Source organism: Rhipicephalus microplus, chromosome 10 (assembly GCF_043290135.1).
Source record: "Rhipicephalus microplus isolate Deutch F79 chromosome 10, USDA_Rmic, whole genome shotgun sequence".
In the NCBI taxonomy this organism is placed as follows: Eukaryota; Metazoa; Arthropoda; class Arachnida; order Ixodida; family Ixodidae; genus Rhipicephalus; species Rhipicephalus microplus.
Window position 1 is genome coordinate 90337459 of NC_134709.1, and position 23093 is coordinate 90360551.

The 23093-nt window shown below is 43.0% G+C and overlaps 1 protein-coding gene across 1 annotated transcript in view; it reads left to right on the forward strand.

Moving 5' to 3' along the window:
• Positions 1-21020, forward strand: part of LOC119181937 (transforming growth factor-beta receptor-associated protein 1 homolog) — a 63657-nt gene extending 42637 nt beyond the window's left edge. The window contains exons 16-22 of the mRNA XM_037433183.2: positions 3431-3565; positions 5191-5297; positions 7220-7331; positions 9373-9533; positions 13671-13749; positions 17535-17725; positions 20655-21020. Coding sequence (XP_037289080.2) covers positions 3431-3565; positions 5191-5297; positions 7220-7331; positions 9373-9533; positions 13671-13749; positions 17535-17725; positions 20655-20799 — 930 coding nt within the window. The 3' untranslated portion in view covers positions 20800-21020. The remainder of the gene's footprint in view (positions 1-3430; positions 3566-5190; positions 5298-7219; positions 7332-9372; positions 9534-13670; positions 13750-17534; positions 17726-20654) is intronic.
• Positions 21021-23093: the final 2073 nt, after the last annotated feature.

Below are 23093 nucleotides of genomic sequence, written 5' to 3' on the forward strand. Positions count from 1 at the left end.
GACTGTACTGACGGTGATGTGCGACAAATGTGTGTACGTCATCCACGATCCGTCAAATAACGCGGCGATGTTTTCCGGCTTGTCCAGAATAAGTTACCCGTAAGTGTCGCGAACCAAAGTTGCTCCCTCGCTCATGAATTTCGAGGCTGCACGAGTGCCGAGGTGTTAGTTTCCTTTTCACGTAAGACTGCCGCATTTTCGAGCGGAGATCGCGACAACGTTGTGAACACCTCGTTAAAAGCAGTCTACCTGTTGCCAGTAGCCTCCATTGCAAGGGCCGCGAGCATGTTCATTGCGAACAGATTGACTTTCTGTTGTTGGTCGACGCGCGACCTACTCCACTCTGACAACCCGTCGCGCAATTCAAGGTCCTTTCGTCATGCGGGGGGAACCACAACATTGGCGGGTTTAGCGATAAGACTACACTTCCGTTCCGTCTCTACAAAGATTGATATCTCTTGTAGCTTCACTTCTGCTTTTTACTTGCCATCCTCTAACTGATGAGGCTGCAAAACACAGCCGTTCTCAGTAAGGTTGTCGGCAACCAACGAGCTCGTACGTGAGTAAGGCCTACACCGGTGACTCGGCGACTGCCGTTGACCGCGTCGAGTTCGTTATCCTCGTTGTCCTGAGCCATAGTGGGGATCTTTCTGAAGTTCACAGCGAACGAACTACCGCCACACCCGCTTCACAAATTACTGTAGCATGGAACTTCTTTACTGCCGCAAGTAGTCAGTAGCACCATGACAAAATGGCGCATGTCTGTGCGCGTCACGATGGTGAAGCAAACGCCGAAAGCGCCCCTTGGCCAATCGCATGCCTAAATTTGGTCACGTGCCCCAATCAGCCAATTGAATCTCAGGCTAGTGCCTTTCGATAACGCGTTTTTGCTAAAAACCAATGAGCAAGGTGAGCCAGCGATGGCAGGAAACTGAAGATGAAGAACGACCCTTCCAAACGAGACCAAGATGAACACGATAGCTCGTGTGTAATGGCAGCAGTTTGGCGCGGAAAAAGCACGATTTTAGCGTCAATTTGCGCTCACATTCATCTCATAGGGATGTTATAAATTGATTTTGTGCCAAAAATAATGACGCGAGAACTAGAAACTTCTCAGAGAAGTGCAAAAATAGGCGCAGATTTCGAAAATGTCAGCTTAAAAAAGTTCATTTTTTTGCGATTTTTGGCCTTCTAAGACCCGTGTACCCCCTTAATCCCCCTGGGAAACTGTAGATGTAAGGCTGAAGTCATAAACGAGTGCCTGTTCTTGTTTCCGCAACAGTTGTGGAGGTGGGAAGCAGATTAACTGCGACAGCAAAAGCACCGCCATCATAGTGCTTCCGTGGTATCAATGCACATGTTCAACTCACATGTAGAGCGTCAAAACGTATGCAATGCATTTGATTTATAAAGCAAAAAAAGCAAACGAGTGCCCTGCCATTCTTAATTCAGCTGACTGAAATTACAGTTAAACCAAGTACGTATGGCTTGTGAATTCTTTAGCATGACTTCAGCAATCACTGTAGGAGGACTCTGCCAGAATTTTCGTACATTTCTTGCACCCACAGCTTTTTATTTCGCTAATCGTGCGTTTATTTCGTTTATTTGCAAGCTTTGTTGAATCAGTAGCTGACACTTGCATACGTTGAAGATTGACTCAGTGGCCATTATAAATTATTTTTGTTGACCTCCTGAAGTGGTCTAGTTATGATACTGCTCTACTGCTCGCTTGAAGGTTGTGGGATCCCAGCTGCCACAACCACATTTCAATGGAGGCAGAAATGCTTGGGGTCCCTGTGTGCTTAGATTTGCGCACATGTTAAAGGGGCTATAACACCCAATTTTCACTCATAATTTGTGTTATGTGGCTTAATTCATAGGTGTTCACGAACAAGCTGGTGTAATTTCAGTGCATTTGGTCTATGACTTGACCTATAACAAGCATTCTTATAAACATGTGAGCTGCCTGTGAGTCCGGCAACATTGTTGTACTTGCAAGTTGTGCCGTAACAGGTCGCTTGTTTTGCGAGCATCTATATTCAAGCCAACGATATTGTTTCGTTGTCAGTTGCGCATGCAATGAAGCTATTAGAGTTTTCTTAGGTTCGGCATTGAAAATTGAACGGTTTTCAGCTGCTGAACTTAGCCAGAAGACGACAGCTTCACTCAATGAAGCACGTGGCGTCGCACATGCCATAGCAAAATGGTGGTCGCTGGCAGCAGGTGGAGTTTATAGCCAATGACTTTTAGGGCTCATATCGCAATGAAATATTTTTTTGTATTCCATTTTTTATATATGTACCCGGGCAATAGACCGTCTACTTCTATTTTCTGCTGAAAACCACAATTTGGTGTGTGACCGTGTCATGACTCCTATAATAAAACCCATCGTGGAACTCTCATCTACTACATCTTTCATAATCATATCGTGGTTTTTGGAAGTAAAATCCTACAAATTATTATTATTTAAATTTATGGGTTCTGATCCAAAATATCTCAGGAATTTTTTTTTAATAGCCAGCAGTGCTGCCTGGTGGAGTAGTGCCTCGGGTGTAGACGTTAGTGGGAGATCTATGCTTCAAATTGAATTTGATTTCAGTCGCCTGTGAGTAGTTGTTGAGGCAGATCAAGCCATTGCGCAGAGCAATCTACTACACCCTCGTTCAGAGAAAAAAATGGATGAGTTTTTTAGCATTGTCAAGGGATCAAGTTTTGCGTGAAATGGGAATAAAAACAAGTCGGAGATGCTTGAAATGTTTCAGAAAGCCTATGGTTACAACGCAATAAAATAAAGCCATAGTTTGATGGGACACAGGAGGTTCCGGGAAAGTCGGAAGTTTCTCAGTGACAGCGACCACTCTGGACATCCATCAAAGTCACACCAGGACGATTCGGGGCAGAAAGTGTGCCAAGTATTAGACGACTGGTGATTAGATGTCAAGATGATTTAGAAGGAGTGTGTAATGTCCAAAACAATCGTTCATCGTGCTTTGACGAAGGATTTTCCAACGGGAAAAGCTTGTGCAAAAGTGGTGCCAAAACTTCTGATAAGTGAGATAAAAGAAAAGTCACACCGCGTTTATTGTCTCCAAGTTCCAGGTCAAAATGAATGTTGTAGCACTGCTCAAGTCACTCACCACCAGACTTCTTTTTGTCTCCGATGATTAAAAAAAAACCCTGAATGAGACTCTTCATGGGGTGCTGGAGACTGTAAAAGTATCTTCGACGATATCGTTAAAAGAGGTTCCCGTTGGTAGCTTTCAGGGTGCCTTCAGTAATTGGCTCAAGCGTTGACAATGGTTCTTTAAACCAGCAGAATAATACTTTGAAAAGTTATGAAGAAACTGTAAACTCATATTGAATAAAGTATTTATACAATAAGAATTTCGGGAAGACTTTGAACAGACTGTGTGTTTCTTTGTTGCTGCAGATATTCACGGACAGGCCTTCTGACGAACCCGATTCAGACGAGCTCAAGCCCGAAAACGTGCTGGAGTATTTGCACCGTTTCCAGGATGCTGTTGTCCTCTACCTCGAGCATCTTGTGTTTGGAAAGAAGCTTGAGGTTGGTGCTAAGCTCGTCTTGCTATTTTTGCTGGACAGTTTACAAATGTTCATAGATTGAAATGTGACTTCAGAACTTTAGGCACATCAACTTGCGTAAGGACCGACTGATATAACCATGTCCTGTCACGGCGAAGCCGGCTGCTGAAGGTCATGTTTGCTCTGATTTAAGCGGCGATGGTTGCGCCAAAGAGCAACAGCAGGACGCGCGAACACGAATTTGTTTCCCATGCGCCACTTTTGCGTGATGCCTGCCGCTCCGATCAGCAGCCCGAGCAGTGTTGCCCGGGCTGCCAAGTCAGAGCGAGTTCTTCCAGGCGTGTGTGCTGGCTCCTCGGCTCTGGCCCTGCCGTCACATGATTGCCATGTCAATGCTCCCCCATTATTTCACGTTGGGCAGACGCTTTGCCGCGAGTGAATTTTCCAGCTGCGGCGATGTTGATCACGCCGACTAGTAAATGCTTTGGAAACCGGTTTTGGGCTCGTGCGACGGCTGCTGCTGTGTTCTTGGGGCAAAATCGCTTGCATGTGATACACGCTTCAGTATACAAGACTGCATTACACCGATTGGACATGAATGTAATGGAAACAAATGTGTGTGCATTACGTAGCCCTGAATAGACATGTTTCATTCTGAGCGTAACACACATCTTTAACATTCGATTCCTTCCCAGTAGCTTGAATGTACACTCGAGGATTTTGTGTTGATAATTCTTCTTTATTATCAATATTGTTATTGCAGCTAAACCTTATCATGCCAAAATATAAGGGCCACTGCAATTGGCTAGTTGTACAGCCGATAATTCATTACAGCAGGCATTTCATGCAAGTATTATGAACTGCACTTACCCAACACAAATAGTAAGTGAAATGGCACCTTTTTGCATGGTGGGACACCAGAAAAGTCATGCACCCACTTTATCACAGATCAAGATACATAACTGAATCTCTCATAACCATATGGTGGTTTTGGGACGTTAAACCTCACAAATCAATCAATCAATCCAGATACATAACTCATACTTCAAACAGACTTAGCTTCAAAGAAGTCTGTGAACGAGCGTTGATGCATCTTTCTCATGTGCACGATAACTCCCTCAGTTGTGGCCACTGTGTTTGCACTATCTTTGCTTCCCCTGGGGGTGGCATTGTAGCAGTGTTTTTATCGTAGTCATCTTCTGGTGGAGCGTTATACCAGGGGTGTAAAGCTCATCTGAGCTAGTGTACTGCAGTGATGAAATGTAGCAACAATACTGATTTTTGGCCTAGTTGGTACTTGCCTAATGAGATGCTTTGGCAGCAAATAACGCTTTGTGTGTGTGTTATTTGCGACCAAAGCATGTCATTTATGAAATGTAGCCTCCCAAGGGCCTTGACAGTGAACAATGTCAAAGAGGGGCTGGCGGGTGTGTGTGACAAGACACTGACAATAGTGATTGGGCTCATTAGCGCAGTATCGTCAAACGGGGTCAAAAGCAGCCAATATTGGTGCAAAGTAGCCACCAACGGTGACCCTAGTTTGGAGGGTGAGCCAAATATACAATATGATTGACAAGGTTTGTAGTGTTGTTCTTTGTCAAGTGCTTGACTCATTTGGCCTTCTTTTTCTACATCGTTCTTTTGTAGAAGGAGAAATATCACACCTTACTTGCGGTGATGTACCTAGATATGGTGTTACGTCTGCTCAAAGAAAATGGTCCCAGCAGTGATTCGGAGAGGCTGAAGACGATTCGGTGAGTTGGACAAACTTTATGAACACTGGAGCATGCATTGAGTGGATTTATGCAAACAGCAGTCTGTCTCAATCTCGTAGTCATATTAACGACATCATCCACAAGCAGGTATATATGGGCACAGCAGTGAATTACCCTGGGTTGAAAGCAGTTCAATCAAGATAATCGACAAGGTTTGTCGTGTTTAGAGGATGAGCCAGACATGCAAACTGTTTAGATAATTTTCCTGGCTTGTCTATTTTATTGCCAATGCTACAATTTGTTTAACTAAAAAAAGCAAAAAAAATTGGCACCACTTGCAATACTGGGTCACTTCACAGCTGTTGGGCACCTAGCCAGTCTTGGCTTGGCTTGGCTTTTACCCTGTCACCTGTCTTCCCACCCTTGCTATACTACACTATATTGCATATGGTTGCTCTCTTTGTAACTTTTTTCACATGAAAGTATTTCATGCTGGGCTCCACCAAGACTTCAATGGCTTATTTACGTCACGGAAATGGTGACGAAAAAATGAACACAATCAGTTGATTGATTTGTGGGGTTTAACGTCCCAAAACCACCATATGATTATGAGAGACGCCGTAGTGGAGGGCTCCGGAAATTTTGACCACCTGGGGTTCTTTAACGTGTGCCCAAATCTGAGTACACGGGCCTACAACATTTCCGCCTCCATTGGAAATGCAGCCGCCACAGCCGGGATTTGATCCCGCGACCTGCGGGTCAGCAGCCGAGTACCTTAGCCACTAGACCACCGTGGCGGGGCATGAACACAATCAAATGTCAAAGAAAAAAAAAAAAAAACGTTCCGTGAACAGGCATCGAAATCGAACCAACAACCTTGCGGTCCACAGTAACAGATGCCAGGTGCGCTATCCCCTACGCTATGGCCACAGACTCGTAACGGCTTTACAAACGCGCCTTTTATATCCGATCGCGTCCACTTTCCTCTCGCAGTACTGTTAATCAGTGGTACGGCGTCGTCCTTTTGGAGCAATTTCATCAAGTAATTCATTATGACTGTGGCCTTCACTATCAGTACTTGCAACGTGTGTTGCTATGGCTCTGTCCATTTTTTTGTCAATGCCCTAAAGTGGCGACCTTAGACAAAGCGTCAGCCTCGCTCATAGCGTCCATCCTGCAATGCCTACCTGCCTCCGAGAGCTGATACTGCGAAGAATCGTGGCCGGGTTACTGGGGCAACACGGTGCACCCTGCGTTTCCCTCCAGTCAGACCGTGGTGTTCAATCAAACTTCAACATGCTGCGGAATGGTGACCTTAGGTAATAATATTAATACTTGTTGGGGTTTAATGTCCCAAGACCACCATATGATTATGAGAGACGCCGTAGTAAAGGGCTCAGGAAATTTTTACCACCTGGGGCTCATGAACGTGCACATAAATCTAAGTACACAGGCCTCAAGCATTCTCTCCTCCATCGAAAATGCGGCCGTTGAAGCTGGGGTTCGATCCGGCGAACTGCGGTTCAGCAGCTGAGTGCCTTAGCCACTAGATATCTGCGGCAGGCGATGGGGACCTTAGTTAACACTTGCTATATAACAGTTGTTGCATTAGCTGAAAATCTGTGTCCAATATGCAACACTCCTCTGAATATTACACCTCTTTCTCTGGTTACACTCTCTACAGCTACCACAGTGGTTCGTTTAGTCATCGATCGTGGGCATTACTTGTCGGGATGAAGATGTGCCGCTGCGTATTGTAACGCACAATCTTTGAATGTATGTTGTGTGATTATATAAAAAAAAGCTGCACATTTAATTTGGGTTAATGCATTGCCCGGCTACATCTCTTTAGTTTCTTTGATGCATATTTTGCTCAAATTGTCGTACTTCCTTTTGCCTGTTTTATCATTTCTTTAGCTTGTTTGAATTTATTTGCTTACATTGATGTGTGTGTCGTGCAGGGAAAAGCTGCAGCACCTGCTGCGGACGTCGAATTCCTATCGTGTGCAGCTGGTGCTGGGCAGGACACTGGAGAATGGCTTGCACCAAGAGTGCGCAATTCTCTATGGCAAGGTCAGCAACTCCACTCACAGTTTGATAGCAAAAAGCAACTTTCCATTGGTTGATCAGATGTAATATTCATCTAATGTGTATTTAATATAATGTGCAAAATGTGTTGGCCTTCATATACAGTAAAAACTCATTAACTTGGATTTAATAGGACTGGATGAATCGTTTAATTTAACTCAATGTCGGATGATTGAAAGCATAAAGAAAGTTACTGACTTTATTGAGTAATACAAAAGTTCAGCACCTATTTTCCAAAAGAGCTGTGCAAGCGAGAATTTTTGTCATTCACAACTTTATAATGTGACCGCAGGTCAAGGCCACAGTGTCTTAAGCCGAGTTGTGCTCTGTATCCATGCTTATTACCTACTAGCAATGTGATTGTAGATGGAAACCATACCTTTGGAAAACCCACAACAGTTTTAGCTGTCTGTGAATGCTCTTTTAGTTTTTTTGCATGGCACATTTTCTATGCTGTGGGCTCAGTGTGCTCCCAGGATTATCCTAATTAACCAGGTTGCAGCCAAATACAGCCGAATTAACAATAGTTTGACGGCATTAAAAAACACGTATGCTGATTGCGACCTCAGACCACATCCAAATGATCCAATTTTCCAAATTAATGAGTGTCAAGTTAATGAGCTTTTACTCAAGGTGGCAGTGAGGCACACATATTCTAGCTGTTATGACAAACAAGCCTACATTCCCCTGCATAGTAATTATGCTTTGACCTTATAACTACATTTTTTAGGAAATCATATATAAAACAGGGGTCCTATAACGTAAAGTATAACATGCAACATTTTTCCTGAGGGATTAAAACGTGAATGGCATGTGAAAGCACATATCCTGTGAAAACGTAACAAGCAGGAGCATATCATCAGCATTTTACTGTAGTAATAATTCTATATGCCGGTACTTCATTCACATTGACATTAAACGAGTGCTGACACGATTTTCAGCCACTCAAAAGAGAGACATTTTTCATTTCTATTGCATGCATTAGTAATACCTCCGCATACTGAAGCCAGAAAACTCGTATAAAATATATCACCGCGTTACCAAAGTTTTCATCTGCAAGCCTGCCCCTCCGTAACAGACATTATCACAAGTCACAACAGTTCACTGGGTTTGTGAAGTCTGCACCCTGAATGCAGCTTAAATTGAAGAAATTGCTGTCGCAGTCGCTGGACGACAATTCAGTTATGGTTGTTTACATGAATCACGTGCAATTCACCCCAGCCTGACCCGCGTGGCTAAAGTATGTCGCGAGTTGCAGTCTTCCTGTGATGTCACACATGTGTTGACACGTCACTGTGAAGATTCCCCCACCGAAAGAGCATATTTAAAGTGGCTGTATTAAAAATATATTCAATCCACTACAACTCTTCTTTTGTGCTTCTCGACACCCATGTTTTTATTCAATGCTTACTAGTAGGCATGTAGTCAGGTATTACACATTGGCTGCGGTGGCTGCATTTTCGATGGAGGGGAAAATGTTATAGGCTTGTGTGCTCAGATTTGGGCGCACGTTAAAGAATCACAGGTCGTCAAAATTTCCGGAGCCCTCCACTATACAGCGTCTCTCATAATCATACGGTGGTTTCGGGACGTTAAACCTCACATATCAATCAGGTACTATTATGCTTTGTTCTTTGATTATCTCTCATAACATGAAGTCAAAATGCACGGAAGGGGCAGAAAAGATGTGTTAGTAGAGAGTAACATTTTAGTTTGGTTTATTGTGTCAATGCTAAGCTAAATGTGGCATACAGCTTCGCCCTTGATGCTGATACATTATCTGCTGTGCACTTTACATGTTGCACAAGTTTCATGAATAAGCCGTTTCTTAAGGGCCTAACTTCCTGAGCTGAAGGACTACAGTTAATTAGTAAACCGCACGCAATGGGTCCTTGTTCAATTGTGACCTTTCAGTTTGGTACGAAAGATAAACCACCCATCTCCCAGCAAGATGTCATCAATAAATGTAGATCTAAATCTTGTAATGAAGTTCATAATCACATTGATTGATCAACCGTGCTGGCAGCTGGAAGACCACGACAAGGCACTTCGTATCCTGGTCCACCAGCTGAAGGACTACCAGGCCGCCGAGGACTACTGCCAGCAATTGTCGCAAGGGCGGGACCGGCGCTTTCGACACCGCCTGTACCACACCCTCCTCGCTGTCTACTTAGACAGCAGTCTTCCGTGAGTCCCTTTCTTGTGTTAGCAGTAGGTTGCATGCAATGGAATAAGTGCAAGAGTATGTCTGAAGCTTACTCGTCTAATACTTTTCATACTACAGTGAAATCTCGGTATAACAAACTTTAAGGGACCGTGGAAATTTGTTTGTTGTTTTGAAAAGTCGTTATAGTGAGAGCTCGAAAATTAACAATAAATGCTTATTTTTCACCAACCAAAATGACTTACCTTTACAACGGTGGGTCCTTGAATTCGTTTTTCTCGAGGGAAAAAACAACAACAAATCCACAAGCAAACACCAAAAAATGCACGTTTGCTTTAAAGACGTCTGTGTTTTTTTTTTTTTTTTATGACGCGAGCAGCACAAACTTTGCAGCGCAAAGGCCTCCAGCTAATTCACATTCCTGTAGTGCGATTCGGTTCTTTAGTCACAACAGCCTGCTTTTTGCCTTCCAGTTGCCGGAGAATATTCATTGTCTTGCTTAGCAAAAACTGCTTCCGCTTCTTCGTCGCTAGCAGAGATGAACTCATTTGTAGTATCATTGCAGAACGAACGCTGACTTGCTTTGCAGACACGATAAGTAATCACCGAAAAGAGATGAACATGACTGAAAAAACAAGTCCTTCAAAGAAAAACCCGAAGCGTCACGGCTGTCATCGCCTCTGTCGAAGAAAAAAGTGCTAAAAGGAAAATGCCTCGCATTTCGTTTTCTGCTCTCTTGCTGTCTCAGGTTTTCTGTGCCCATGCTTCCTGCTCCGCAACTCCCACTCTGCTTCACTGACCTTGACCTCTCGTGTTTCCCTCGCCTGTGTGCTTGCTTGTAAACCTGCAGCGTCGGCATTTCAACAAAAAGAAAGAAGAGAAAGTCGCCCTTTCGTGTTTTTTTTTCTCCACACCGTCGCGCGTCTTCCGAGAAGCAAGGCGTCTGTTCGCTTTGTCGTCTGCTTGTGTACCGCTCCGGTGGTCGCGACGGATTTCAGAACATAAGTTCGTAGTACTGAGGCGTTCTTAATATAACGCAGAACTAAATTAACGCTCATTATTTTGAAAAGTTCGGTATTCTAAAGTACGTAGTAGTGAAATAATTTTTCATTAAAACTAATAGCAGTTGGCGTGGGATTTTTTAAAAGTTTGTTAATCTGAAAAGTTTGTTAATGTGGGGTTCGTTCTATCGAGATTTCACTGTACGAAATTCTATACGCCTTTTACACATACAGTAGACTCCTTTTAAATGAAACCTGAAGGAACCAGGAGAATGTGTTTCCTTTAAGAGCAGTTTCGTTTACTGAAAGATAAAAAGGCATATACTATTCATCTACAAAACCAAACATATTAGTTGCAGTTGTTCCATTGATTGATTTGTGGGGTTTAACGTCCCAAAACTACGCTATGATTATGAGAGACGCCGTAGTGGAGGGCTCCGGAAATTTCGACCACCTGGGGTTCTTTAACGTGCATCCAAATCGCAGTTGTTCCATTTAAGCAGCGATTTCATTCAAGAAAGTTTCGTTTATTTAAGAAAGTTTCGTAAGAAAGGCGTATACTGTAGTACTAACTCAAAACTCATTATAACGAAGTTGCATCTTACAGGAAAAGAAGCTTATTATAACCAAAAATTGGTTATAAAGGTATGTTAATAACACTGGATATATTGCAAGACTGCTTTCTGCTTACTTTGTTGTAATCAATACTTTGTTATATCCAGATTCGTTATATCGAGGTTTGAGTGTAGGATCTCCTAACACTAGCTAATGTTGCGTGCGGTTGACTAGCATGGTAATTACTATATGTTTGGTAACGACAGCTATCAAGGTAATTGAAGTTGATTAGAGATAGTGATAACATTTCTCTCGCATTTACTGCTACAGTGCCATTGAAATATTTTTCTGTTTGTACACATTGTCCAGAGCCCTCCTCACTTGCTTTCCTGTCACTCATTTTATGTGCACATGCGAAATGTTATATTATTTTGAATATGCATGGGGCATTGCACAGGAGTAATAATGTTGATATCGCGCACCTGTACGTAATTATGTCCCGCTTCTTGGTAACTTTAATAATCTGCTGTACCTTCCCACTTTACTGTTTTTGTCAATGTGTATGATACTTAATCTGTGACATAATATGTCATCAATGAGCTTACTGCAATTTATGTATAGTAGTTGTAATTGCCCCGCTACTAGACTTTGGACACGGTGTTTGCTCACAATTTCAGTTTCCTTTCCGAAAAATAGAACTTAGGAAAATTGAAACTTGATACGTGTGTTGAAATATGTTTCAGTGGCAGCACCACTCAGGTACAAAAAAACCTGGTGTGTTTAATTGCTTTCCCATTTTTCTTTTAGTAAAAGTTTGTTGCTAGTTCAAGCGGCTCATTTTGTGGACACTCTTTGTGCCTTATGTGTGGACTCTCTTAGTAGTATCAGCTCATGACTGTCGCGAATGGGGTTCAAAGCATTGCAAGATGATTAATATTGGTTGATTCACATCTTACGGTCAATGCTATGTGCTGTATATATTGCAAACCAATCCCTATGCAATCAGTCTGAGTGATTGCTGGTCTGATGGTAAAAAAAATAGTCTTCACTGTTCACAATCTTGGCTGCTCACAAGACGAGGACAGAGGGAGGTACAAGAACAAAGGCGGTAAACTTTCAATTCTGTTGAAAGTTTACCACTTGTGTTGTCATGAAGATATTTGCAAATTTACTTTCTGGCCTGTTGGTACAAGCTGTAAAGCCGAGCCAGAACCAGGGCATCACTTTTTCTCATACCTAAAATACCCTCGTCATTTTGTGCATAGTGTCCGAGCTATGAAAACTGCACTGTTCACTTGGTACCGTTAGAAGAAAGATCTTGGGGAGTGTGTGAGACTTGTTAAAAAAATATTACTACGCATGCGTGGCCGAGAGTATTTTCCAATCAAGTTCTGTGATCTCAACCCCAGACTAGCAGAAAAGCAACCCTTTTCATTCAATGCATCTTCCTGCTTGCCATTTTCGGTGTTATTTTCTGTTTCTCTATAACCGTAGAGCTTCAAGGGATATAAAAAAAAATTTTGCTGCCAAGATTTTTAGCCAGATTGAAAGATTGAGTGCTGGAATTGGTAGACACAACCTTCATTTCAGACAGAAAATGGAGGAAAAAAATGAATTTAATGAGGTTTTTTTCAAACCGTTATGTTGAGTGGCCGCGCTGCGAAATAAAGGAGGTGACATTACATTAGCTGAAAACGGGCATCTCAACAATTCCAGTTATCTCCTGTGTCTTTCAATCCACTCAGCTTCCCGCTACATTTCCCAGAACAACTACAGCCGTGAACAATGCTTCCAGTTGGCGTAAAGTGTCAGGGCTTTTGTTAAAAGGAGAGAGTGGGATCAAATAGGTGTTGTAGGAAAGAAAGAGAAGGAGAGGAACACATGCACCCTGAATGCGCCTGAGAGAATGCGATGTCATGGCTTAATTCTCCCGTGTAGCCGTCACGTCTGACAATCGACAAAAAATACAGCCCACCGTTCGAAAATATGGGAAATAAACTGTTTTTTGGAAGAGTGGTGTCTTCGGAGTATACTTTTAGTTTCTTTTTTCAATTTTTGTTCAGTATTCCTTTGATGACTGGTAACATTGTCACTAAGCATAGTGTGTGATGTTACCACAAGGCTTGACATACCCATAGTAAATTTTGAAAGTCTTTGTGGCGCTCATGCACCTCCATCATAATTGGGATGAAGCCAGGGCACGTCAAGTTGGAAAAAAAAAATAATGAAAAAGCTATCTGTAAGTGAGAGTTTTTAGTGAGAAAGAAACTTGCAGGCAAGCTGGCTTAGAGATTTCTGTAATTTGTTGGTAAGGGGCTACCTTTTTAAGCAGTCTGGTGCTGCTCTCATTCTTCAGCTTATAGCTGGAAAGTAAGTACCAGTGATGACAATCTGAACTGAAAAGTCACGAAGGCAATGTTGTATGTTCTTCTTGTGGTATTCCATAAAGTGCGGTTAATTTGGTGTTATGGATTTATAGTTGCAAAACAGAGCAGTTTCCCTTAGGTGGCCAGCTTTAAACACCTTGACTTAAGGATTGCATCTGTGTTCTTGCACCTGGTGTTCATGCGATTCTTGTACTCATTGTGTTGTATGATTATGTAGGAAAAACGACCAAGAAGCGTTACTACCAGCTGCCATCCAGCTGCTAAACAGTGAAGTGGCTGAATTCGATGCTGTAAAGGTACGCCTAGTGTCTTTCACTCATGTGTGCATTGTATCGACTATCGAACAACGACTTGCTTCTTTTCTTTTTACCTGTCATTGTAAGGTAGTGACATGTCACAACTTTCCCACTAACGCTCACTTTTCACTGAGAATTAGAATGGCAGCTCATCATCTAAAGTTCCTGTCATTCTGTATTTGTATGCGCATCATTGATTGCAAAAAAGAATTGTCCTGAAGGAAGCTGCTTGAGGATACGAAAATAACACCACTCGGGGTACTGACAGCAGTCTTCCATCGTAGTTGGTATCTTCACACGGTGGTGGCAGAACAAGTCTTGGCTTGTGTGGTGAGGACAGGATGCTGCTTTCAGGCTATGATTGTGAGTGCTCGTTCTACGGGTAAAGGACACTGGAACCTCAATTTAGTGACCACTGTTTTGTGATGACAAGCACTTTATGATGAAGAGGTTTGGTCCGTGCTAAACTGCCCATGAAATATAATGTATTTATTGATGGATATGCCAATCCCACATTGCACCACTGTCCAATATCTTTAGAGAAAAAAAAATCACCCTATTTGCTTGAATCGAAGGCCCACCAAATATTCATGGTTGCAAAAAAATTTCACGCGCCCCTAGGTGGATAATTAGAAAAAGAGAGTGAGACATCCACAGTATGCCTTTTTCGGATGGGAAAGTTGTTCTTCTGAGGTTCATTTTCATCCATGATTCAGTTTTTCTGGCCTTAATATCGCTTCTAGATACACCTTGACTATGGGAGTATTGAAGGGCCGTAACCTAGACAAGCTCAATCTACACGGAGAAGCATCAGATAGTTGTGTGACTCATTTTTGATACACATATGTTTTCATGTTTTCAGCCTGTTAAAACTTCTGCTGGCTGATTTCCAGCTGAAGGTCTCCTGTCTCTGCATGACAGCCGTCTTTCAAAACTGAAAACCATGCTCCAGGTGGTTGTGCCCCCAAATTCAGATTGTGATCATCATCTCTTTCTTGATCTGACAGAAAAAAAACAACAGAAGAGCTAAGTGGACTGCTAGTTCAGCAAAGGCAACAAAAAGGTACCTTGGTTGCCTTTCCACTTCCGGCACCTGGCATTGAAAATGGCGCATGACCACCTAACAGAGGCCCAAGCAGGGTTTTTCAAAACTTTGAGATGAGTGGCGGCACAATTCGTCTGGCTGGGCATGCGGGCAAACATATCAAGGTATGTGCAATGCTGTGCTATCTGTCGGCACACAAATGCTCAGTGCAAGATGCCTGAAGGCCTAATGAGCAGTCAGTGGGCAATATCACCCATGGAAGAACATAGTGTGGACATAATGGGATTCTTGTCGGCTACACCTCGTGGCCACAAGTACTTGCTCGTAGTCATGGAAAAGCTAACAAAATTTCCAGAGCTGTTCCCTCTACGAGCAGCAACTAGTGCAGAAATACTGCGGTGCACGGTCCAACTCTTCTGCCACCATGGGCACCTCTAGCCATCACCAGTGATAGCGGGAAGCCCTTTGTTAGCTCATTATGGCGCGACCGTCTCACACACTGGAGAATCAAGAATCGCCATAGTGTACCTTACCGGCCAGCTGGACAGACGGGGGAGCGTCACAATGGCATGATCAAGCAGTGTCTATGAGCGTACTGCTCCAACCACAAAGACTAGGACTGCCCCGCCGCAGTAGGCTAGTGGCTAAGGTACTCGCCTGCTGACCCGCAGGTTGCGGGATTGAATCTCGACTGGGGTGGCTGCATTTTCGATGGAAGCAAAAATGCTGTAGGCCCGTGTGCTCAGATTTGGGTGCACGTTAAAGAACCTCAGGTGGTCTAAATTTCCGAAGCCCTCCACTATGGTTTCTGTCATAGTCATATGGTGGTTTTGGGACGTTAAACCCCACATATCAATCAGTCAACAAAGACTGGGGCCGTCATATAGCCGAGATCGACCTTGCCATGCGCATGTCGGAGAGCGTAGTCACTGGATATAATCTAGCATTGCTTTGCTATGGCAGAGAGAGAGTTGTGCACTCCGTGAGAACCTCCAGGCGACAAGGAGGACACAGAGCCTCCCCAAGCGGCACACTATGCACTTGTTGCAGAACTCAGGTAGTGCCTTGGAGGTGCCTTGGAGATGCTAAAAAGCCCCAAACAGCTGTCTGGTAGCCTCAGAAGTCAAGTTATGATCGTCATCGACAGCCAACAACCATGAAAGAAGGTGACCTTGTGCTCTTGGACACTCGCACCTTGAGTGATGCGGTCAAGGGTCTTTCAGGCAAGTTGGCACCGCAACGAGGTGGACCTTATTGTGTGGTGAAGCAGTTTGGAGAAAATGACTTCATCCTCAATGTTCCGGCAACTGGGTCTCGGCAAATCATCGCCCAAGCTGATCTGTTGGTGCCATACCACAAATCATTACTTCTCTGTTCCGCCACGGACTCACTATTTAAGGTGGGGTGGAGAGTTGTGAGAGATGAGATGGAATAGGGAGTATGCGTGTGTTGGGCCCAGGTCTTGGAGGCTCTGTGTGGCTGTGTGTGGTTGACGGTGGAGGAACGAGATGGCACGAGTGTCGATCAGGTGGAGGTCTCGGAGGCTGTGTGTGGTTGACAGTGGAGGAACGCGATGGCGCGTGTGTCGAGTGAACAGAAGGGGGCACGCGTGTGCATGTGGGAATACAGGAGGAGAGAGACGAGGGTACGAGGAAAAGTAGGACATGTTGGATATGTGGTGTGGAGAATGAAGGATGTGCAGAGTGTGTATAAAACATGTGGGTTGTGAAATCTATTGTCGAGTGTAACAGTGTATACATGTTTTTGCTCAATGCTGTACTTTAATGTTTGACTTTTTAATGTTTAATGTTTAACTATACCTGACATTTCGTAATAATAATGCTTGCACAAATGGACGTTTGCGGGATACTATGGATTGCGACCTTAATGGAGTATGATGCTGGTAGCTGTGCTAGGCTGATGCAAGCCGTGGCTTAATGTACTGGAAAAGTCTCAAATGTTGTTTCTTCTAACTGGATTGCACAAACAACACACAGGGTGGATTACGTTTCGGAATGCACATGACAGCCAGCTGTTGTTCTGAATTGTACCATGACTTGTATAACAACTGATGCATTTTATCCAAATGTCAGATAATCTGCGCTAACTGTTCTGTTGTACTGTTAGTGTCTCTTCCTTTGATGCCCATTTCCGCCATGGTGGGGCACTGGTTACGGTGCTTCTGCTGCTTACCCAAAAATGCAAGTTCTATTCTGGCCAGTGTGCTTGCATTTTCGATAGATTTGAAACCCTGAAGGTCCATGTACTGTGTGATGTCAGTGGACGTTAATGAACATAAGATAGCCGAAATTTCCTAAGCCTTCTACTATGATGTTTCTCGTAATAATATTGTATTTTTGGCCAATGAAACCCATTAAGTTATTAATAGTTAGCTTACTACTCTCACACCTCATTATAACAAAACTACATCTTACTCGAAAATAAGTTCGTTATATCAAAAAATTCATTATAACAGTATCTCCCTAACACTATATCTATTGCAAGACTATGTTTCATTTACTTCATTATAACTGATATTTTGTTATATTCGGTTTCGTTATATCGAGGTTTGAATGTAATCACTAACTTTATGGAGTGAATCTGTCCGCAGGTTCATTTGATGAAGAGTTAAAATTTTACCCGTTTAACATTATGATCTTCACCGTCACTATTACGCAACATTGCAGCCGAGCTTCAGCGAATGAAGAAAGACTAACTGTGTAGTCCTGGCGGTGTGCAGGTGCTACAGCTGCTGCCCCCTGACTGGTCCGTCTCCCAGATGGACCAGTTTCTGGCAAAGGCGGTGCGCACTTCGCTGCACCGGTGCAATACGGCTCGTGTCGAGAGCGCCCTGCGTCGTGCTGAGAACCTTCAGGTGCACCTGCGAGAGGCCCTGCTGCACCAGACATCGATGACGCTCACCGAAGACAGGTGGGTGGTCATTGGTACTGGAGCGGTGTCGCATATGCTGCGGGTTAAGCATCTGAAGAGCGCTTTCTGGAATATTAGACTGTGCAAAAGTCTTGCACCATTGCAGGAGTCATTGCTCTGTGGCTCGCTCTGATTCTCTTGCACTATAGCAACTAATACACTCAAACCTTATAGCAACAAAGTCACAGCTGCTGCAAAAATACTTCGTTATATTCAAAAGTTTGTTATAAACATATAGTCTTAACACTGTATATATGACAAAGCCGTTCTTTGCTTACTTTGTTGTAACCAATAATTCGTTATATACAGGTTCGTTATATCAAGCTTTGAGTGTACGTACCACTTTGTACTTTGTTTAATGCAGCTCTTTTTCTTCTCCCATCCCTGATCTACTCACATTTATTTTAGCAGTATTGAGCATGCTCTAATAATACCTCTGATTTCACTATGTCTATTTTACATCTGGTCGAATGCCATGGAAAATGTTTGAACTATTTGCAATACAGTAGTGATCACTGAATAAACTCTGTTTCTTGCATTAGTCTTTGACTCCCAGTCCTCGTACATTATACTCCGACATTGGTTTGGAACAATCAGTTGGTAGGTAGATGATTTCTTTTCTTTCTGGTTCTTTTTTCGAAAACACTGGCAACTAAGTGTTGTACGTATTTCACATCCAGCATGCATTCTTGCATTGCAGTCCTGCATTGTATTTGATGGAGGTGAAATGGTAGAGGACAATGTGCTGAGCAATGTCGATGCGTGGTAAAGAACACCACATGGTAGAAATTTCCGGAGCCCTTTTCTACAATGTTCCTGATAATCATATTGTAGTTTTGGTACGTAAAAATGCCAGAAAAAAATATTGCAGCTCTGCATTGTAGACTATGCTGTACAAAGCAGCAGCATGTAGAATTAATTGAAATGCCGGCAAAGAACTCAGAAAGCATCTGCACTTGAATGCAGATTTAAGAATTTAAGACGAGAGGATGAAGGGCGTCCTGAAAACTCGGGACTCCTTCTGGACGATGTGCCCAGAGTTGCTGCTTGGTTTGATGGTTGCTCTGTCAGGCTATGATGCAAGCAACTCTCGATCTGTGACCCTGTACATGCCTATGAGTAAACACAAATGAAGGCTAAGAGGACGCGTCTGAAATACTTATTCATGTCCATGGTCTTTAGTAAGTTCTTAAAGCTTTGTGTTTACTCTCAATAAAGCATGTATAAGCCACAGTAAAACAGCTGTTATGACATTACCTGCCCCACCTTTAAAAGCTAGAGACATTACATAATAACCCTATTGAAAATCAGCCAAATTGAGAACTGTTTTATTGTAGTGCAATGAAATTGTGCGCTTAGACTTGGTCATGAATTGTAGCGTGATGGCCTACTCAGTGGCACTTACAGCAGCGCAGAAGTCTATTGTTGTACTACATTTTTGTCTTTAATAAATTTTTGTTGGACTGTTAGTGCACTAAAGTCTCATCCTAATTTAATTATTATGGACACTGCTATTACCATACACATCGTGAAGCTGATTTTTATTTTTCTTTGTGATGATATCGGCATGTACTGAAAAGGTGGATATAACATGGGTACGTGTTCATGTAAGATGCATTATGACTGTGACGGTGCTCATTTGTGTTTACAAAATGCAGTGACTTTTTGTCCATGAACTAGTTCATTTCTCATATTTTACGAAGGTTCAGTTACAGGTTGGGACACAAAAACAGGAAAGAAGAATTACTATGAACCCATGGGAGCTAGTGTTGCGAGTGTTGAGTTCAGTGTTCTTCCATTACGTCATGCAGCTATAGAATATCCGAATGAATTTTGGTGCTCAAATACTATACCAAGTTCTCGCTTACTAGTTTTTCCAGTTCTGTGTTTGGGTGCAGCAGAGGCCAGAGTTTTCCAAGTTGACAGACTTTGTCCAGCTGACTCGAACTGTTACTAACTCAGTAAAGGCCCATTATTTCAGATTCCACGGGACCAGAAAAGTGTCCAAATTAACTGGACTTCAGATAATTCAAAGTATCAAGAAAACAATAAACTAATGCCTATTACGTCAGTCCACTTTCATTTTTTTTATGAATACACAAATCCTATACTTTGGATAAAGGCAGTGCAAAAGCCTCAGTTTTCCCCATTAGCAACTTCATTCACAATGTGACCATGGCTTCAGGCCTTCTAGTCCTAACCCGAAACCATTTGCGAAGGTGGCACTGGTGATGAATACTGTGCCACCTCCTTTTGGTTGTCCGGAAACACATTCTTGATCCTTTGTGTTGCACATTTGTGGTGCTTCACACGAATGGTGCTCCAAAAATCGTCTCAATTAACCGGATTGCGGCCAAACACGACTGACTAAATGATAGTTTGATGCCATTGAATAATACATAGGCTTGCCAAAATCAGAGAATGCATCTGAGAGAGAAAAAAAAACTTCACGTACGCATAATGCGGAGCATTTCAAATGATCAAACCCTATTCCAGGGTTGTGCTGGCCGTTGCCATCATCTCTGCCCGTTAGACCAGCCAAAGCTGATCGTCGAAGGCTGCCCTGAACAGTAGTGCCTCCCATTGCTCCATTGTGTTGTTCATGTTGTGGTGTTTTTCACCGCGAAGTGTACACTCCCACGTGATGTGAAATAAAGTTGGTGTGGTTCTCTAGCACGGACATATAGCTCTGTATGCTGTGGGAAGTTGTACATGTAGCCTGTGTAAGGCGGTGCATGCGTTTGTTTTGAGTGAGGTTCTTATCTGGCAAATTATCAAATTTTCTTATTTATCAGGTGTCAAATTAACGAGCTTATACTGTAAAAATATGTGTGCTAACATTCAATTATGTTCTTTGAGGCAGAAGGCCTGGTCTTCTTGTTGATAAAAATCAATGTTTTCATGCCATTCTTTCTTTTCCCTACTGCAGGACGTGTGCCATCTGCCTGAAACACTTCCAGGATCCTTCATTCGCGTGGTGCCCCAACGGATCCATCGTGCACGTTGACTGCATGAAAAATGTGGCCGGAACGCAGGGACATTCCAACGACAGTTCGCGGAGCAGCCCCAGATGATGATGGCTGGTTCGATGCTAGTCTCCGTAGGCTTAAAGATTGGGGCGCAGGGGGGGCGTGTTAGATCTTTACGGAAGGTCTAGTCTCGAGCTCGCACTTCCACAAAATGCTAAGTGCTACGCAACGAGTTAATCATATGCATCTTCTTGAAGCTATTACAAACGAAGGCGAGCGGACACTTTGAATCGTTGTTAGCCCCCCCCCCAACTCCAGTTTCCAAATCCCACTTCAGGCTTGTACAGTGTTTAACTTGCTGTCTACAGAATAAATGTATTTATTTTTTCGGCTCAAGTGTGCATTCTAAATCTCCGACCACTTCAGAAACAAGCAAATGCTTGTGAAAGAGTCATTTGTCGTGATGCTATTGCAGCATTGAGGAGCTCCTTCTGAAAAACGTTTTGGAAGTTCAACAGTTTGCAGTGTCATAAATTACACGGCTGGATTCTCCTAACAACATTCAGAGGAGACTAATATCAGTGTCACTAATGTACTTTTGATAACTGATTTGATAACAGATCAAGACTGATCTGGATTGGATTGCTTGATTGTATTCAGCAATATTTGCTGCTATGGAGTTGAAAGTGGTTCTGATCTATTGGGGCACAGACGGCAGTCACATCGCAGTGTGGGAGCCAGATGACTGTGTGCAGATTGCAATTGCCTTGATCTCGATTGGACCTGATGGAGATCAAGTAGCAGCACCTGATCACAGATCAAGCCTGACTTGATCAGCAGTGGTTGTGATCATCAGTTTCCGTGTGACACCAGTACAAGATCTTGCAATGCTGGATTACAGCATAAAAATAGAAGCTTCAGCGAGTTGGTGTGCGTTCACCTGGTAGATGTTACACAGAGATGTTGCACAGTGCTGAGTGACAAATGTGTACAAAAAAAGAACAACACTTTATTTTGAGGAAAGGGGTAAAAAAGGGGTATTCAGGAGCATGCTGGAGCTCCTTGGCGCCCGAACCTAGAGTCCAGGTTCGGGCGCCAAGTCCAGAGCACCACTGGCTTGCGCCACTCGTCTACCTTTACTCAGAAGCGCTAATTGCAGCTCTGGGTCCGGACTCGCATGTTGTGCCTCTTAATGGCGCCTGTCTGTGTTTTCTTTTTTTCGTCATCGACTCGTGTGTGCTGTATCAACCAAGATGATCATATCACAGTCAGTGCTTTCATCTCCAATCGCCAAAATGATATGCATCCTGGTCCATGCTACGCAACACGCGACCTACGGTTGAAACTGTGCCGTAGCTGTTTCAACTGGAGATACAAGAGTAGATTGAAACACATTCAAGTTAATCAAAAACAATCAGCGGGGAAGTTTAGACCATTGTGAACTTCACTAGCAGAAGCGAAATCTTGTGTCAATAAAATCTTGGAAAAAGATGCTGTTGCTGCAGAGTAATGGGTTGAATTTGTGTTTAGCATCAAGAAGTGAAAGGTTTGCTCTGCATGTATGCATTTCAACTTTGAGGTTCTGAGACAAAATAAAGAACATCGGGAGATGGAGAGAACAAAGGCAGAGACTGTCTCCTATGCGAAATGTTTTCCGCTGAAATGTATAACAAGTTTAACAGTGAAAAGGCAGTCGTGCCCTTTTGATGTTGTGAGCATGCAGCTAGTAGCTTTGAGTTATGACTACACATGTACTTTTTCTGCTGCTATGCAACTTAATTCGTTACTTTGGAGAGAATGTTGACATTACAATCAAGGGAAAGTCCAAATTTTTTGTGCTGACTTTACTCGTGAATCATTCACGACTCAACTCTAACTCTGATGAAGTGATGAGACTGAGTGAGTCCGGCTGTGTAATATTTTGATGAGTTTGAATCCAAGTGAGTCCCATTGAGAAACATTTCAGTGAGGCTTAGTTCGAAGAAGTCTGCTTGAGAAAATTTTTAGTGAATCTGAGTCTGAATGAACCTTAAGAGGAAAATATTTTTCATGCGAGAGTCCAACTGATCACCACTACATTTGCTGACCTATGGTGCTATCTAGATTTCTTCAGTGCTAAAATCAGCCTTACGCACGCTCATGTCCACCACCGGTCTACTTGAAACTAACATTGACTCCCATGTATTTTAACATTTGTCAGGGGCATCATTTAGAGAAGGGGGAGCCTTTGTCTAACCCTAGAAACTCCCATGGGAAATTCTTGATAAAATATTTTGTGTGTCTGAATTCAATCGTCAATGTCACATCTTAATCACGACCACACAAATGAAGAAAACAGACAGGATAGGTGCTCGTGTGTATTTTTTAATAAAAATGACCTTGCTGTACTCAGTCATAAT